Genomic DNA, 19,118 nt, shown 5'->3' with positions numbered 1-19,118 from the left:
AAATTTACTTTATTAATATGAAATAAATTAAAATATAATTTAGCAAATATTAAATGTTAGTTACATAAATACATTTTATCATAAATATAAAACTTTTTATAACAATACATATATGTTTCCGTGTCTTATACACTTTTAAGAAAGCAATGATCTTGGTATTCTACCTACATTAAATATCTTTTTTCAAAGTCAAGACTTTTGCAAGATATAAACAGTTTAGTTTTAAAAAAAATTCCAGTGACTATTTTTGGTATCAGAGGTATATTCTGGAGCTTCCCCCCCCCCATCTACTTACTTAATGAAAAGTATTCAGTATTTCTAGTTATTTCTCTACCTGAAAAGCTTATATGAATGCAGATCTTTTTCAGTTCATTTCTCTATCCTCAATCTTATTTCAGCTGAATAGATGACATGTAAATATATCCTGAGTTCTTGTAGGCTTCAGAGCTAACTGATTTGTAGAATTGGTAGTAAAGTCATATGGCTATTAAGGAATTCAGTAACTAAGCAGGTACCTACCAAAGGCTTCCTTTTTAAAGTATTCATAACCTTTCTTGAGACAGAAATCTGGAAAAGATATGACTGTATACCACTTGTGTAAAGATAAACTACTCCAAATTTTTACTGGCATAGCTTATGGTTGCTCCAGTCCTCAGAGGCAGATGAGAATTCTGGCACCAACTCTTTTGTTATTAACAGAGGAACTAAGAGTATGAACTGAATATTATAGGAATCAAAATGCATAAAATAAAGGAACTACCATCCACCCCTTCAAGCACATTGTGATGGTCAGCAACTTGACTAGATCAACTTCTAGGTAGTGATATAGCCACTTACCACTTGTCAATTGAATAAGATGAAACTTGGGAGTAAAAATAGTATCAACTCCCTCCCCTTCCCCCAAAAAAACCTTGTTACAAGAGATAGTCTGTAATTTCAAGAAGTATAAAGCCCTTGACATTAGGTAAAAAGTGTTCATTCATTTTTTAAGGAGTATTATTACTATGATTAATGGCATTTTGGAAACTTTTCTTGTAGAAGTGACTTTATCCTATAAAAAGTTCAGAAGTGACTAAGGAAACTAATGGAACAAAAGGCCAGACATGTATGTCAATCTAAATTATGACAAAATTGGAGTTTTTAGTATTTTCAAAATTATTGTGATGATTTTTTTTGTTATTGTAGTTTGTTGAGAATTGACTAACAGTTCTCCTTGCAGGGCATTAATACTGTTTATCTCCAAATGCCTCTGTTTTGTAGTGACATATATATCCCTACCTTTAAGTTAGCAGTAGTACCTTTTAAAAACAATAATAGGAAACTTTCATTAAAAGTTTGACTTTACAATTTATTCCTGATGACAAATACATATGTATCACTTCATGGAAAACTGGATTGGTTGGACTGAAGAACTGCAAATTTGGTTTCAAATACTATTTGTAGTCCTCAAAGATAGGTCTTAAAATCCATCAATTTATTTTTTATTGGTAGCCAAATGAGGCAATTTAACCACTATCAACAAAGAATGAATGTAGTTTTTGATTTTTTTCCAATTCTGACTAGAAGGTGATATAACATTTCACTGTGAGAAACTGTAACAAAATATGATATTTTTTTTCTTCAGAGTAGCCAACTTACCAATACAAATCAATACAATTCAAGTTTTAAAACCCAGTTTGGAGTACATTTTACAGAAACCCTACTATGCTAATTTTGCATTCTTGCTGAAAACAACCAAATATCTTTGATAATTTGAATAATAACCCAAGAGAAACTTTGATATGCCACATTTCTAGCACTAAGATGCATGATGCTTAGCTTTTTACAGTGAAATAATATGAAAAATCATTACTACTTACATGCAAATAATTACTTTTCAAGCTATTATGATCACTATTTCAAAAATAATTTTTCCTTTTCACCCTAAAATTTTCAATAGGGTATATTTTCAGCATACGTACAACCATATTTTACTAAATACATCCTAGTTATATACAAGACTTTTTATGGATATGCCACTATTATATAAAAATAAAAATCATATTACAGATTCTGGTTATCTCCCAACTTTTAGCTTTTAGACTTCAACTATGGGGGAATTCTTATCAGAAAAAGAACAAAAGGAAACCAAAGGAAGAAAGCAAGAACCTTTGTCTTTTGCAGAAAAAGCTAAATCAAAACCTGGAACAAAATCCTTACTATTAAAGGAATTAAATTTGGACCATTTCTTCCATAAGTGTAGTTCCATGCAAAAACTTTTATCATAGTAAGAAAATGTTCATTTTTGACCTTCTTAAAGCACAGATTTTCTGAAATAAATTCTGTTGGAACAGAAACTTCAGTGAAATGCCACTTTTGTTATTGCAACTAACATTTCCCCATAATTTATTCTTTTCCTTAGTTTTGTCCAAATTCTGCTCTTATTCATGTACAAAATATAACCAAACATTCCAGGATTTCCCACAATTCGCATTTCCCCATGCACTAGTCCAGTCTGCTAGAGCCATCCTATCTTCAAGTAACATTCACTTCTCCTGCTTACTCTTCAGGAGCCTTTCTTCATCCCCAGGTAAGTCATTTCAAGTGGTTTGGTGAAGGAAGCTGGAGGTCTGGTGAGGGAAGTCAAACACAGAGTGCCAGACTCTGAAAGGATCATGGGAAAGTACCTCTAATTTATCTTTAGCAGAAGTAAGTGAGGGAAGCCAGAGTTTTGGCCCATTGGATACTTTGATTTTTGATATAACTGTGGTGTAGCAGAGAGTTGGTTCAGTTGAAATTATCCTAGGTCTCTGCTTTTTCCAAGTTCCTCTTTCTGGGATTTTAAAAATAATTTGGTTGTGGATACACCCACTGACTTTTGAATTAGATCTTTCTGAGGCCAATTCATCTGTTCTAACCTTTGATATTTCCAGTTTCCCTTTTCAGACCTCCTTGAAGCAACCCACTTTCCGAGGATGAGGGAAAAGATCTTATGAAAGAAGCATCACAAGAGAAAAAGTAAAAGTTACTTCTGAAGTTGCTCAGACAGCAAAATAGATAATTTTCTTCCTCTTATACTTTTACTTTATTTGCAGAATTTATCCCTAGCAAAGTATGTGATTTACTTTAAAGAAAAGGAGCAAAATATGTTTTCTTTATACCTAGATGATCTGTTACTTTCTGCAAAAGTGAACAGTGATGTGAATAACATTCTCATTATGGTTATATGGTCAGAGAGATGGCAAAGAATGTAGATTTATATTCTAAACAGCCCCAAACTCCTTTACAAGTCTTTCACAAAGCATTCTAGGCTCAGTCATGTAATCAGATGCTGCCAAAAACTCTAGAGCACTATTTTTTGGCTCTTAGGACAGGGTAACTAGATAATTAAAAAAAAATCACACAGACATTATCATGTGTGAAAAGATGAACATAGAGAAAAGAAACTATTACAGGGTGAATCAATGAAGCACTCTCTAAAATCATGCCTGAGTATTTAGGTGGAGGTATTGTTCATAGTTATATATAAAACTTCCTTATGGAAATTAGCCTGTGCATTCACAAGATGAAACAAATTCAAAAAGCTGCTATCCTCTTCATCTCGATCTCCTAAATGCCAAAACAGGATAAAGAGAATGGGGAGAGGAAGAGAATTAATTTTAATATGACTTATTTGAAACACAAGATTTCCATAATTTCCCTGCAATAATTTAACAGAAGACAAGACAGCAAGCTTTACCCAAACAAAAATCAATGATAGTAACCAAGAAATCTTGTAACAAAGTACACTGGAACAGGAGTCAAAAAATGTGGATGCTACTTCTAACTCTCCCTTTTTGTAGTAATGTGACCTTGGGCATTCTTATTGCACACTTGTATAATGCTTACATGAGTACTCACCAGACATAACTGACTGCAGCATGTCCATTATAACACGTGCAAATGCATTTTCCACATTTTGCAGGAAGTTATTTCTTTCCATCTGAGTGCTAAAGACTTTGCAGACTTTTTGCATCATTTTTACTGCCCAGTCCATGCAGTACAAGTCCTTCTCACAGACCTAATTTAGACATACAAAGATTATTATAAATGTGAGTAGTTCTGGAGTTGGAATTTGGCTCTTCCTTGAAATATGACACTCTTGTCTCCAGACTATATGTTTTTACTGACTGACTCCTATTCCTGGAATTCTCTCCCTCTTCTCTATCTCCTGGCTTCTTTAGTTTCCCTCAAGAACCAGCTAAAATCTCTCCAACATATATGGTTTTTTATTAATATTATTGTAAGTCAAAAAGTGTTCTACAGTTCAATTCATTTGGAGAAACATTGCTAAAAAGATGTTCAAGATAGGTCCAAGATTGTCACAAAATATTAATTAACAGAAGAGCCATTATAAGAAAAATTAATACCTTTTTAAAAAAGTTGCTATTTTAACTTGTATGTAGCATATCAGAGGTTATTTATACTAATTTAAATATAATACTTATAAGTAATGATCACAGGTTTGTAGCTAAAGTTGCTCATTGAAGGGGGAAAGTTTTATTCACTAATGTTTCAGTTGACCAATTCATCATGTGTAGCAGATATACATCATGAAAAACTAAATCAGAATATGGATAACTAATTATCAGAGAGCAGGCACTTCTTTAATATCTCCTATAAAAAAACCACTACACTAGGGAATTATAGAAGGATATAAAAGAATAAAAAGACAGTCCCTTCCCTCAGATTTAACAGTCCCTTATGGGAGATGGAAACATATGCATACACAAAGAACATAAGAATATTATCGAAAAATGTAGAGAAAATAAAGATCCTAGAATAATAGAGCTGAGATAGAGTTCAAACTGAACAAAGAAGTTTTAGAAAAAAGGAATGTCTAGATTTAAGTGAAGTTAAATAGGAAAGTATTCCTGGAGATTTTAATTTTTTAAATTATATTTTGGAAAAAAAAAAGGTGCATGGTATAATGGATAGAACACTAAATTTGGAATCAGAGGAACTGACTCAGAATTCTGATTGTGCTAATTATCTGATTGCTTTGGGTGAGTCAAGTAATCTTTCTGGACCTAAGTTTTCTCATCTGTCAAATTAAAGGATTGATGGTCACTAAGGTCTAACTTTCAATCCTATTCTCCTAAGGTGGTGAGAGACATGAACTGGAAGAGGACAGGGAATAAAGTAGGAAGGGCAGATATGAAGGATGTTTCACAAGATGTTAGTTTATTATATATAATTTTAAAATATGATATTTAAAAACATACTTACATTCTTAATTCCTCAAAATAATTGATAGTTTAAGTATATTTCAGTTACACAGAGAGAGTAACATATCAGATTTTTAGGTGATGAAGGCAATGTTAGTCTGGGTACCAGAAGAGACTTCGTTCTGTACTTACCAAAGCCAAAAAGACTATCATCCTCGCCAGTTCATTGGCCCGTCCATTCACAGCTTTGCTAGCCATGAAGGTGAAACAAATATTGTTCCCACTTAGGATAAGGAGACGTGCATTATTCTCCAGAAGCCATTCTCGGGGAACCACTTTTATAATAAGAAAAAAATTACATATAATGAGAAATTGTTCAACAGTGGCAGTAATCATCATAAAACACATGTATAACATAATTTTATTGAAGATAAAATGAACACCAAGAGAATAATTCAGAAAAATACTTTAGCTTTTCAATTATAATATTCAACTTGAATAAAATTTTTATTGTTATATAGCCACTTCAGATATGCTAGTAATAGATTCATTCTGACTCTCTGACTCATATATTACAAGGCAAGGTGGCATACACCTGTGTAGGATACCTTTCTTCAAGATTGTATGTAAGTGAGAAATTAGTCTTCCCTCCCTTATAGGAGTATGTCAGTGGAGAGATTTCTCTCCTATGTAGAGTATTTTGTTACAACTTGCAGGGATGGAATTTGAGTTCTGAGCTCATGTTTACTATGGTTCAACTAAGAATCTGTAAATTACGTATATAACTGTGTAGCTGGGATATGGACTAAGTTATATGCATTCCCTTCAACTCTTAAAATTAAACTACTTAAATTCACTACTATAAAAATTTTGAGTATTATGATTTAAAATAGGAACTTTATTCCCTGTAGAAATTGCCTTATGTTTCATAATTATGATTGGATAACAGAATTCTCATTAATCAATGTTGGTAAACATACAGTGTTACCTGATAGTTCATCTACAAGACTGATTACATCATCTGCTGTCCACTCTTTAGTGTCAGTGTCATATAGTAATTTAATGGCATCAGCTAAGCCTTTCAAACTGGTTTCATCTGTAGGTCCTTCTGTCATTTTCTGCCAAACCACTTGTCCTGAATAATTGAAACAACTAAAATGTGGCAAAATTCTTTCAGTGGCAGATGCTTTCAGTAGTTCAAAAAATAAATAGGATTAGACAATGAAATTTCATTATTTAAGCACATTACATTTATTTGAACTTTCATAATGGAAGGTTAGTTTAGATTGTAGCATAATTTCAAAGTATTCTTTAAGAGGAAACATATTAACAGCATTTAAATGTCAAAAGAAAAGCTGTTTTAGTAAGCAAAGTAATATTTCAGTATGAAGATAATGCTACTGACATACCACAAACAGAGATGGAGAAAAATAGGATTTTTGTAACTTTTGAATTTTTTATCAAATAAATATTAAAGTCTGATTTGTATAAAAATGTGTTTATCTTTGGTCCCTTTATAAATATTCATAATCAGAACAAACAAATCATATCCATTTAAAATTATTTGCTTGTGGGAGGGAAAAAGTACTCACAGGCATACATATACAACACATTAAAATATAGATTTTTGACTTCTCTTTTGGATTATTAGTTACATCATTCTCTTCCAATTACCTAGACAATAATGAATTGATTTAATATTGAAAAATTAATGACATCTTTTGAATAATATTAAAGATAATGAAAATATATTTGATACTGAACTATAGCAGAACAGTTTCCATCTTTGAAATGTAAAGCTTATACATGCTAATATAAAAAAATATGCCTTTGTAAAAAATGCTGGGAAGAACAGAAACAGTATGGAAGACATTAGGAATATATGAACCAACCTCTTGCACTGAATATTAAGATAAATTTAAAATGTATACATGACTTAGACATAGATAATGACTTCATAAGCAAATTAGAAGAGCAAGGGAGAAATTACCTTTCAGATCTATGGATAGGAGAAGAGTTCATGTCCAAAAAAAGAAAGAATCAGAGAAGATAAAAGTCAATTTTTATTATGTAAAATTAAAAAGCTTTTTCAACAACAAAACCAGTCAAAATTAAAAGGGAAACAGGGGAAAATCTTTTCAGTAAATTTCTATAATAAAGTTTTTTCCAAGATACACAAGGAACAAAATTATATGAACAAGAGCCATTCCCCACTAGATAAATGATCAAAGGATATAAACTGGCAGTTTTCAAAAGACAAAATTCAAGCTATTAATAGCCTTATGGAAAAGTGCTCCAAATCATTAATAATTAAGGAAATATAAATTAAAGCAACCCTGAGTTCTACTTCATGCCATGAAATTGGCAAACATGACAAAAGTGGGAAATGATAAATGTTAAAAGGGCTGTGGGAAAACAGGCACATTAATATATTGTTGTAGAACTAGCAATTTAGAACTATGCCCTCAAAGTTACCAAACTTTGACTTAGCAATACCACTATAAGGTCTACACTCCAAAGAGGTCAAGGAAAGAGGAAAAATGCATATAGTATATATATGTGTGTATATATATATATATATGTGTGTGTGTGTATGTGTGTGTGCGCGTATATATATATATATATATATATCCTTTGGATAGTAGCAAAAATTAGAGACAAAGGGTGCCTATCCATTGAGGAATACCCAAATGAATTATAGTATTTGAATGTAAAAAATGCATCATTAGAAATTGTGAAATGAAAAGTTTCAGAGGAAACTAGGAAGATCTCTATAAATGATGTAGAGTGAAGTAAGCAGATGCTACCCAATTTATAGGAAGACTTTAAAAAAGAAAAGCAACTCTGAAAGACTTTAGAACTATAATCAATGCAATGACAAACCATGATTCCAGAAGACTAAAGATGAAACACACATTAACCACTTTTTGCCATAAAGGAGACAGACTCTAAATGGAGAATGACACATTCACTTTTGGATATTATCTATATAGAAATTTATTTTCCTGGACCATGCATATTTATTATTAGAGTTTTCTTTTTTCCTTTTATTGTTTAATTTTCTGGGAGAAGGGGAGAAATGAGATGATAAGTAAACGCCTGTAAAAAAAGCAAAAGAAAAGTAAAAGAAAAAAGGAAAATTCTGAGAAATCAGTTTAGGTTTAATATAAGGAAATACTTCCTAAGAATGAGCTTGCTCCAAAGTGAACAGACTGTACTAGGGAGTAATGAATTCCCCATCTCTAGAGGTCCAAAAATATAACTAAAATCATGACATATTTAGCATGATTATTAAGATTGAGGAAACCAAATAAATATAACAAAACTAACATTTCCTCTTTAAAATAAATTAAGTTAAACAGAAATGTGCCTTTACTGGAAAACAAGTGCTCACCATCCTGAGATGATATTGGTCCAAAGATTATATAGAGCAGTCGTGCCTGATTCACCATTGGCCATGGTTTTAGTATTCGAGTCAACCAAAAGGCAGAGTCAGTTCTCTGTATCCAGTGATCTAGTAGGACATTTCGACAGAATAATCTAATCCTTAACTCCAACTTTCGGGCACTTCCTAAGAAAGAAGTTAAATAAATCTACTTTCAAAATTTTTCTAGAAAATAAGAAGCAAGGCTTTAATACCCACAGTGGTTACAAAGTGATAAGTGGGCTATCAAGTCAGGATCTTCAGTAAAGTCCAACTTTGATGTCCCACTGTGTTGGGGAGGTGACCCAAAGTTCTCACACACTAGGAATACAAGTTTTGACAGGTCTTCCAAATTACAAAACCTTCAAGTATGGGCTTGATGATGGACTATATTCAGCTATCCAAAGAAATGACTAAATTAATTATCAGAAAATTATCTACCAAAAGATGCATTTTTAGTGACTGAAATTTACAAAGACTTCACTAGATGTATATAGAGGAATTGCAATTTACATTAATAGAGGGAGTAACCCATTAATAATAAAGCAATAGATTTCTGAAGTGTTGAAGACACTTTCTAGACAAGAAATCATCTAGCAATAGTTTCTTAAACTGGCCCAATTTTCTAGCTTTGCTCTTTGTTCTTGCTCTATTCTATACTTCAAAATTAGAAGTATGGTTAATTAAAAGAGAGGCATAATTTAGTCATGGTATCTCCAGTTTTACAAAAATACATAAAGTGGAAGGCTTGAATTACATCATTAGTCAATACAGAAAAAAAGGTATTCTACCACTCTCATGCAATAAAGTTCTGGATTATCAAGCCCTCTACACTCTCTTTATTAATACCTAATTTTAGCAAGTTACTGCTAAAGGAAGTCATATAGTTGTGGAGACTGGACTCATTGGGTAAACTGATGTTTTCTGATCCCAAGTATGCCTCTACTGCTGCATTACAATCTTATTTTATTTTGATTCTTCCTCTATTCCACTTCAAACTTTCTTCTTTCACTAAGCCTCCTATGACTTCCTATCCACTCTTTCCTTTCCCTAGCAAATAACCTTGCCTATTTTGCTATGAAAATTGAATCCTCTATTATGTACTCTGTCATCAACCCTAACTCACATCTCAGAAACCCTCCAAAATCTTCCCTTTTCCTCTCTTTCTGTTCCAGTCATCACAGAGGACCCTTCTCCTTGTCAAAGTTAACACTATTACCTGATTCTATGGCCTGTGTCCTTGACCCCATATCCAATGGTCTCTACTAGGGGCTTGTCCTGTCCATAATTCTTTCACTCTCCCATCTTCAATCTCTCCTTATGTATTGGCTTCTTTTCTTTACCTTCAAACTTGCTAAGGTCTCCATTCTCAAAAACCTCCCCTGAAACCAATCATTCCTTTGAGATATTCTACCTTTCCTTTTCATTGCCAAACTCTTAGAAAAACTTGTCTAGACTCATTGTCTCCTCTTCCTCATCTCCCACTCTCTTCTCAGCCCTTTGCAGTCTATCTTCCAGCCTCACCATTCTGCTTGAACTGTTCTTTTTAATTACCAGTGACCTTGAAGCCCCACAGCCTTTTTGACTTTTCTGCAGCTTTATACACTGTTCATTGTTCTCTCCTCTCTTCTTCTTTTCTTTTTGTAGCACTGTTCTCTCTTGCTTCTTCCCTTAACTGTCTGAACATTCTTTCTCCACTTTCCCTTGCTGGTTCAACATCGATCTCCCATCCTCCCCTAAGCATGGGCATCACCCAAAGTTCAGTCCCCAGCTCTATTTTCTGTTTTATTTTCCCTCAGTGATATCACCTACTTTTGTGGATTCAATTATCATCTCTATGCAGAAGTTTCCCAAATCTATAACATACGAATCCTAATTTCTCTCATGACTTCTAGTTCTACAATTCCACTGCTTGATGGATAGATATCTCTAGTTGGGGTCTCATTGGCATCTCAAACTCAATTTGACCAAAATGGATTTCTTCTTTCCCACTTATACCTACTTCCTACTTTCAACTTTATTTTTGTTGATGATATTATCATTCTCCAAGGCACTCAGATTCATAATCTTGGAGTTACTCATGGCTCGTCTCCCTCCTCTTCTTTCTACTCAGTTGCCAGTCCTATCAATTCTGTCTCTACAATATATCTTGAACCTGTCCCCTTTTTTCAATTATTTGGCCACTAGCCTATTTTAAGCCCTCGTCACCTCTCATCTGGATAATTTGATACAAGTTTCTAAACTTATTATCAAAAGCCCTTCATAATTTGGTTCCAGCCTAATTTCATTATTATTATCTCAACTTTAATTTATATGCTCTATTCCAGCCAAATTGGTCAAGAAGGTATTCCTTCCAACTCAAAACTCTTACCTATTCCCATTCACATAACCTTTCTCCTGGACCTGACTAGCAATTCATTGATATCTTTTCTAATCATTAATATTCCTTCAAAACTCTACTATAAACTTTCTCCAATATTCTTAGTTGCTAGTGCTCTCTCCTTTCAAACTTTATTTACTAATCTGCATTTCTGTTTTGTGGTCCAGTAGAAGGTAATAATAGTTTCTTTTTTGTCTTTGTATTCCTCTTGCCACCCAGCAAACTATCTTGTACAAAGTAGACATTTAATCTTTGTTGAACCAAACTGAATCAAAATTATTTTTGACAAAATTGTCTAAACTATTACTTTTTAATCAAACAAAATATTTATGGAAAATCTACGATGTTCTGGGTGCTATAAGGAATACAATCAACCAGAAAATACAATTCTTACCCTTAAAGAGTTTACAATTTCATTGGGCTGCTTACACTTTCATGTGTAAAATGTCTTCTCTAACAAGACAAAGCAGAATGTGATGAGTAACAAATGAATTTGACACAATGTGGCATTAAGACAGACATCTCTGAGTACTATTCAAGGGATAGTAAAAAGATCAATCTGACTAGAGTAGATGAAACTGGTATTTAAAATGAATATTTTCAATATTGTATTAGGCTACTGACTTTGCTTTTAAATCTTGCTCTCTTTTTTTTTTCTCCCTTTAGAATATTTTGCTTGAATATCACATCTTTACCTGGTTTACTGCAAACAACTGTCTGCACCTTGCGGGGTAGGTTAGTCAACTCACATAGGAAGTTATAAACACGGTGGCACTCCAACTCATCCCAACCTGCTGTTAGGGTCTAAAGATAACAAAATAAAGGAAACATTGCAGGTATGCAGAACATCAAGTTGAAGTGCAGGTCACTTTTGCTTTTTTATATAGATGATGTTCAGCATATTTTGTTCTCATCCATTATGGATTTTCCACATAAACAGAAAATTGTTTATAAACACTATCTTCAGATGCTCCAAATACAAATTCCTTTCTTTTGTTGAGAAAGGTAATAACTTTTAAATGGATTTTCTATATGGTACTAACACCTGAACTTTGACAATAATATACTGAGTATAATCTGATTCTTTAAAAAGGCCTACTTTTTTACAAGATTTCAGGAAAATTTATTTAGGGATTTCACTGTGAATTATACCATAGTGCTTAGTTTTAGAATTATTTAACTGAGACTATCATTAAAAACAAACAAAAGAACCTATCATTTACTAGTAGTTAAAATATTACATTGGCATTCATTTATGATATTCAGATTAGTAAATAGAAAAGTTTGTTATAACTAAAATTTATGACTATTTATTAGGAAAAGTAATAGAGCTAGTCAGACATCTATTAAAAAGAAATAAAAACAAAAAAGTGGTTGGTATATAAATTCTCCTTTGAAATCATTTAAGTAATTTCTGCCACTTTAAAATGTTTTCTTTTAAGTTATTGAGGACTTGCTTCTAACAGATTAAGTTAGAAACACATTCAACTTTTTAAAAAAGGTATCCTTAAATATAATTTCAGAATTTATCAGCTTTTAATTTCCCTGCTTCCGAGATTAGCCATATTACTACTTTTTATTGAAATCATAGTTTGAATAGCAAAAAGACTGATTTCCAAAATTATAGATGTACCAGGGCTTGCAATATATTTTAAAGAATTAGCCCAAGGGCTTGAATTTATTAGAAATACTATATTTATAGAACCATAGTATTTTCTCTTTTCACTAGTACAACTCCATAAATTTTAAGCATTCATTCCAACCTTCATCTCCATAATGAGGAACTCATAATAAAAATTCAAGATAGAGTACAGGCTAGTCCCACTCATGGTTTCAGGAAATCACAGCTTTTGGTGAAACAATATTATCAAAGGCAGCTGGTGTTCTTTAGGAACAATATTATAAATGGGCAATTGGTCAAAAACACTGGAGTATCACAACTTTAAGGGAAGGATTTGGTGTAATGTATTAATGATTACAAAACAGTTGCCAGAGCAATGTAGTTAGGATATATGTGGGGTATGCTGCTTATAATAGAATTATATAGGCAAAAGTTCAATTATTTAGTGTTGTTCTCTTTAGAAATATTTCAACCTCTATTACTTAGCCATAGGACATATTTCTATGTTCTATTTACTCCTAACTAAAAAAAAAAAAAGCCTTTTCTCCTTTGCTTAAGAAGGTGCAGTACCTGTAAAAACATTCCATAACATGGTAATCCTAAACATTGCATAGGAACTCCACAACCACTGAATTTAAAACATGAAACCTGTAAAGAGAAAAGCTGTTATTTCCTCAATCAATAACAGTTTATAACAGTTTGACTTTCAAATTCAATTTAATAACATCTATTGAGGGTCTGGCTATGTGCTATATCTGTGTGTGGTCACAAAAAAGAAGTCTTTTTAAATGGGGTCTATGCCCTCAAGAAACTTAAAACTTCTTTGAAGGAAATAAAGTTTATACAGTTAAATAATAATGTAAGGTAGTTTATGTGTTAACACTAAGTTGGTTAGAAAACTAATAAGTATTATAAGAATTCTATGGAGAAAGAAATTCATTTGGGGTAGAATAATGAGAAAACTTTCATGAAGGAGATGAGACTTGAACTAACCTTGAAAGACTGGTATAATTCAGACAGGCAGTGAGAAGAGAGAGGGTGTTTCAAGTAGAAAAACAGCAAGGTCAAAGGTAAGGAAGCAAAAATTAATATGGTATATTCAAGGAACAGTAGGCCTATTTGACTGGCAAGAAGGGACAAATTGGATAGGAAGGTTAAATAATTGAATTTTATCATGCAAAAACCAGAAAAATCTTGAAAGTTTTTTATGTGGGAATATAACAAGAAAAAGTGACATTTTAGAAATGTTTAATGCTATTCAAGGAAGATGAACCTTAGATTCAATGTATAGACTATTTTGGAGAAGAGAGTCACAGAAAGCAGAAAGGTCCATTTTAGAGATATTTCAATAATCTAGGCCAGAACTCATTTCATATGAATACCAAACTAGCATAATTATACAAGCCTAAAAATAATATATAAAAATATTTTATACTCTATTAACCAGTGACTTTGTATTAGATTTATGATTTAATTAGTATAGGAAACTTACAGGTGAAGAAACTACCTCTAAGTGCAGGTAGGAATCTTATAAGTGGCACTTACAGTCTTAAAACTGAATTGCTTCATGTTTCTATACAGTGAAAATAGGTTTTATTTGAGTATTGCAGACAACATGTTGGTATAAATTTATGAAATTATTACTATCTTCTAAAGTTGATGTCTTTATAATGATTAAGATAAACTTTACTTTTTCTGGATGCCTAGACAATGAAGATTATTTTTATCCAAATGACAATTGCAATATAGTAATAGAAGAAAAGTGGGTGGGTTGGAAGGGAAAGGGGAGGTGGGAAAGAAGACAGATATTCTTTTGAAAATAAAATAAAGTCTAATTAAAAACCCATTATAATTCCAACATAAAGTAAAAGTAATAATAATAGGAAATCATACTAGTTCATATTTATATAGCACTTTACAGTGCTTTCCACATAGCAACCCTATGAGGTAGTGGTATAGGTATTGTTATCCACATTTTGTACATGAGGAAACTGATTCAAAAGGTTAAGTGGCTCTCTCATGATTATGTAGTTAGGAAATGTCTTAAACTAGAAAATGAATCCAGATTTTTTTTTTTACTCCAAGCACAATGCTTTTATACTCTCACACAAAAATTCTATGAATTTGAATAAAGGCCTTAATTACATTTAAAAAGTGATTAAAAATAAGATAAATATATCTATATTTTATAATATTTGAGTACATGAAACATTTTATCATGATGAATGAATAATTATTGATTGCATTTCTTTGTCCTAAGACAAGAATTGAAAATTATAAGAGATTAAAAATGATTGCAAGGCAGTTATAAAACATGTTTACTACAGAATAAATTTATGTCAATATTCAGAAGTTTAAGTTTATTCTTACTTCTGAGAGTATCTTGTGAATGTACTTTAGTCTTTCTTTTGTGGGCAGCAGCAATGTACACCTTTTAAACAATAAACCTGAGGGAAAAAAACAGATACACATATAAAAAAATGGCAGATAATTTGAACAGACCAAGTAGATACATGCTTCTCAAATGTATCAAAATAATTATTAAAGTCAACTGTGAACTGGTAAGAAAATTTGGCAAGGGGGCGCAAGGAATATCTTGTTTACTGAGTTGTCTTAATGTTCATTTTGTGACATATGGAGCAAAAAAAAAATCTAACATTGGCTCTAAAGTTGCAAATGTGGGAAACAATTTGGATAAGAAAAGGAATAATGAGTAAAATTTGAAGATACATCAGTGAAGCAGATATTCCGTATTTCTGTAGTGAAGTACAAGAAAGTACTTCTGTCATCAGTGAAGAACCCAGCTAGAGAGGCAAAAGTAGTTTTAGTGTTTCCCCCAAATACAGAGAATTTTAACATGATAGGAATTTAAAATTCCAGAAGTTGGAAGTAGTTTTTGTTAGCACAATTTGCTTTGGGATAAGGACTGTGTTAAAAAACAAAACAAAACACCTTTTCCTTGAAAAATATCCTTTTGGAGGGAGCATATGAAGGCTTTCTACTATTGTTTTCAGATAGCTTTTTAAAATCTTCAATTTCCCAGTGAACTTTGTATCTTGAACTATTATTACTATAGTGTCAATAAGTGGATTATGTGTTTTCTGTGACTTTATATGGACAGTACTCCTAAAATGGAAATGTGTAAACAACAGTCCTATGACATATGACCTATGTATCCTTATTCTGAAAAAAAACTTATTTCAGAGGGAAAAACCTAAAAACATGACTTCTATTGGCAGCGAAGGTAATAATTCTTCCATTTAAAAAAGTTATGTAAACTATATTACCTTGTAAACTTTACTTATATAATTTTTGAAAATTATTTTATTTTAGCAATCTAAATGCCAAATATGAAATTTAAACATTAATTTTGCTTAGTTCTATACCTAACAGACTCTTATCAGTGGTGAATGTTTTCCCTTCATATTTTGCACTTCATCCCTAGTGAAGAAACTGTAATTGAACATTAGAGTAATATAAAAATCTAATTTTCAAGGAATATGGTGCCTATAAAATCTTGACAATACTGGTTAGTTTTTTTCTCTCCCCCCCCCTTTTTTTAGACACAGGTGCTTGCTCAGAGCAGTTACAGCTCAATTTTTAAAAAATTTTTTCCTTGCCACAAAAATAGACTTAGATGCAATGCTCTCCATATTAGCCATCTGCTCTGTTTCTTGTGGCAGTAAATTAAAATTCACAATCTTCAGAGTGAAGGATTCTGAAAATGTTATTTTACTGCTTGAAAACAATAAAAGATCAGGGAAGAACAGCAATAAGTAAAAATGATCTAGGCACTTAAAGATTAAGAATCCTGAAGAATCAGGTATCTACAGCCAAAGTAAAATGGAAGTCTGAGGTAAGCATACAAATCAAGTGTAAGTAGATTAAATGAGAGGAAATAAAAAAATGCTGGAGAAATATAAGATTGTTATTATTTTATAATCAATTTATTTAAGAAACCAGGAAAATCGGACTGATGAAAGATTTTTGCTTAATTATTCAAGTTGTTTTGTTTAAATAGTAGAGGAAAAACTGTGCTAATTTGTTCTTTCATATAGTCAAAACCAAATACTGAAATAAGCATTTTAACCTATCCTGTATAAACCTTGTTTGAAGAAATATGTAATGTTTAATAAGAAATAGTTAAAAGTAATGTCTGAATTTAGTGAATCTTCATTAATCTGGTTTATAAACAATGAAATAAATATGGTAAGATTCTATAATAGAATTTGTATTAATCTTATCTTATTTAAATCTATATGTTTAAATATTCTTATTTTATGCTTGTAGTCTTTCTGACAATTATCTTAAAATCAGGCATTCTTAAGCTTAAAAAATGTAGCATTTTTTTAGTTTTCTCTTTTGCTTTTATTTAGCTCTGATTTTCAACCTGATGTATTTTGGTTTTATTACCATGCTAAGGTTAATTATATAGCAGTTAAGTGATTAAATTGATACTTATCAGTAAGGTCCAAATTAGATTTTTATTTTATTATTCCTCTTAGAGAGAATGGACCACACTAAACTAGGAAAAAAAAAGATAAATGATTACAGGCTAAGGGAAGAAATTATATTTTTGATAAGGGTAATTTAAAGCAATATGGTTTATTAGTAAACATGGATAGTATTTTTAAAATATGATTTCTTGTTAAAGAATAAATGATTTTATTCATTACATTATTTTTAAATCTTGACTATTTTTATAGGATTAGAATATGGTAGAAAGGGATAAAAAGTGGAGAGGTATGCTCATTATGTTTTACAGGAAGCCGCTACATAGAAATATCAGTTCCCTAAACCCTTAAGCTCCAATTAAAGTCACATAACAAAAAGAGAAAAAGTGAACACATATGCTCATTCCTTTCAAATATACTCTTACACTTATATTTGAAGATAAGCATATTATAAAAAAAACTGTTGGAGTTATAGTTAGAAGGAAACATATGATTAAAGTGAAAAGATGACATTGAAAGTAATGAAATCATCCATATACCAGGCGATTTTTGGAAAATATCTCCACTTCCCACTGGCAAAAGGGTTATATACTAGAATCCCCTTAATTAAATGCACTTCTTTATTTGTCACAATCTCATTACATAAGTCACCTAGAGATCTGTAGTGCTCCAGCAAACAGGAGCCTTGCCTTCTGCCCGACAGCTCCAGGTTATGAAAATCTTGCTGTAAAAGCCTTCTGCTTCCTGATGAGGTTGAGATATAATTAATAAGTCGGTGGTTGATAGTTTTCGACACCATGCTTAGCTTGCTGATATCCTTCACTAAAACAACAAAACCCAACACAACTAGCTTAACTATGAGAATGCCATTATTGTTAAACTTTAGTAACATAACTAATCATTACACATTAACAAATTAATAAACTATTGAAAAATCTTTTACTAATACTTTAGAGACATACACATAAATAAATAAATAAAGTTACTACTTCAACAAAGCTAGAGTCCTGCCTCAAGGAATTGGAGCAACTTTCTGGTACCTCCTAAACCAGGCATTCTTTATCTGGGGTATATGTGGGTACGAGAAGCTTGTCAAGGGGTTATAGGAAATAATTATATTATCCTACTGTAATATTCCAAAAGTAGTAGTGTTTGTTAATTTGTAGGTTGGAATGAGAACAGGGTGGTGTGGGGAGGAGAGGTTAGAGTGGCAAAGGAAGAGAACATTATAGTTAATACATCTGAAAAATGAGACAGGTGAACTACTGGATTACTGATCAAAACAAAATGGTTTGTTACAAAAATTATTTCTATAACATCTAGAAAAAATTAGCAACAAAGACCTAGTGAAAGATAAGCTAATTGATCTCTGAAATAACCAGAAATTTTCAACTGATTTCCAATCCATGAAGCCATAGAATCTTTGTGTACCTTTAGAGAATTCCTATTCTTACTAAACATATTTAGGTCTAATATAGTTTATAAAAACTTATCTCTTTGAATAAGTAGTCTCAGTTCTTTTCTTATTCAAATCCAAAGGAAGAAAAAAACTGGAGGCCGAATATAATATGCAGATATCTGTTTCAGAAACTATACCTAGAAAAGATCTTAACTTTTTTGTGTCTGTAGACCCCTTTGTCAATCTGGTGAAGCCTATGGTTCCCTTCTCAGAATAATTTTTTTAACACATAAAATAAAATGTGTAGGATTATAAAGGAAACAAACTATACTGAAAGTTATTAAATTAGTTTTAAAAATTCTTTGATCCCAGGTTAAAAATCCTTACTGTGAATAAAATTATTGGCTGACAAAAAACAGGATCAAGGATCTCACAAGTTTATTTAACTTTTTGATATATACTTAATAACCTATAATAAAATATTTATATTCAAATACCTTTGTGGAAAATTGATCTCTTTATTTTTTATGTGCATATGCTTGGTAAACACTAGACTTTATTTTCTTTTATATTGAATGAGAGATGAGTTTACAAAAAGGTTACCTAAAGCCAAGGGATACAGCAACCAAAAAGGAGTTAGGGGAACTCCCCCCC

General features: G+C 31.7%; 1 protein-coding gene across 1 annotated transcript in view; it reads right to left on the bottom strand.

Moving 5' to 3' along the window:
* Positions 1-3,475: 3,475 nt before the first annotated feature.
* Positions 3,476-19,118, bottom strand: part of FBXO47 (F-box protein 47) — a 16,047-nt gene continuing 404 nt past the window's right edge. The window contains exons 2-10 of the mRNA XM_044676167.1: positions 17,717-17,887; positions 14,982-15,058; positions 13,182-13,259; positions 11,686-11,794; positions 8,581-8,757; positions 6,175-6,321; positions 5,379-5,521; positions 3,880-4,039; positions 3,476-3,588 (exon numbers count right to left, since the gene is read on the bottom strand). Coding sequence (XP_044532102.1) covers positions 3,476-3,588; positions 3,880-4,039; positions 5,379-5,521; positions 6,175-6,321; positions 8,581-8,757; positions 11,686-11,794; positions 13,182-13,259; positions 14,982-15,058; positions 17,717-17,887 — 1,175 coding nt within the window. The remainder of the gene's footprint in view (positions 3,589-3,879; positions 4,040-5,378; positions 5,522-6,174; positions 6,322-8,580; positions 8,758-11,685; positions 11,795-13,181; positions 13,260-14,981; positions 15,059-17,716; positions 17,888-19,118) is intronic.

Source organism: Gracilinanus agilis, chromosome 4 (assembly GCF_016433145.1).
Source record: "Gracilinanus agilis isolate LMUSP501 chromosome 4, AgileGrace, whole genome shotgun sequence".
Taxonomy (NCBI): domain Eukaryota; kingdom Metazoa; phylum Chordata; class Mammalia; order Didelphimorphia; family Didelphidae; genus Gracilinanus; species Gracilinanus agilis.
The sequence above is the reverse complement of the archived record's forward strand: the minus strand, read 5'-3'. Positions and strand labels throughout refer to the sequence as shown.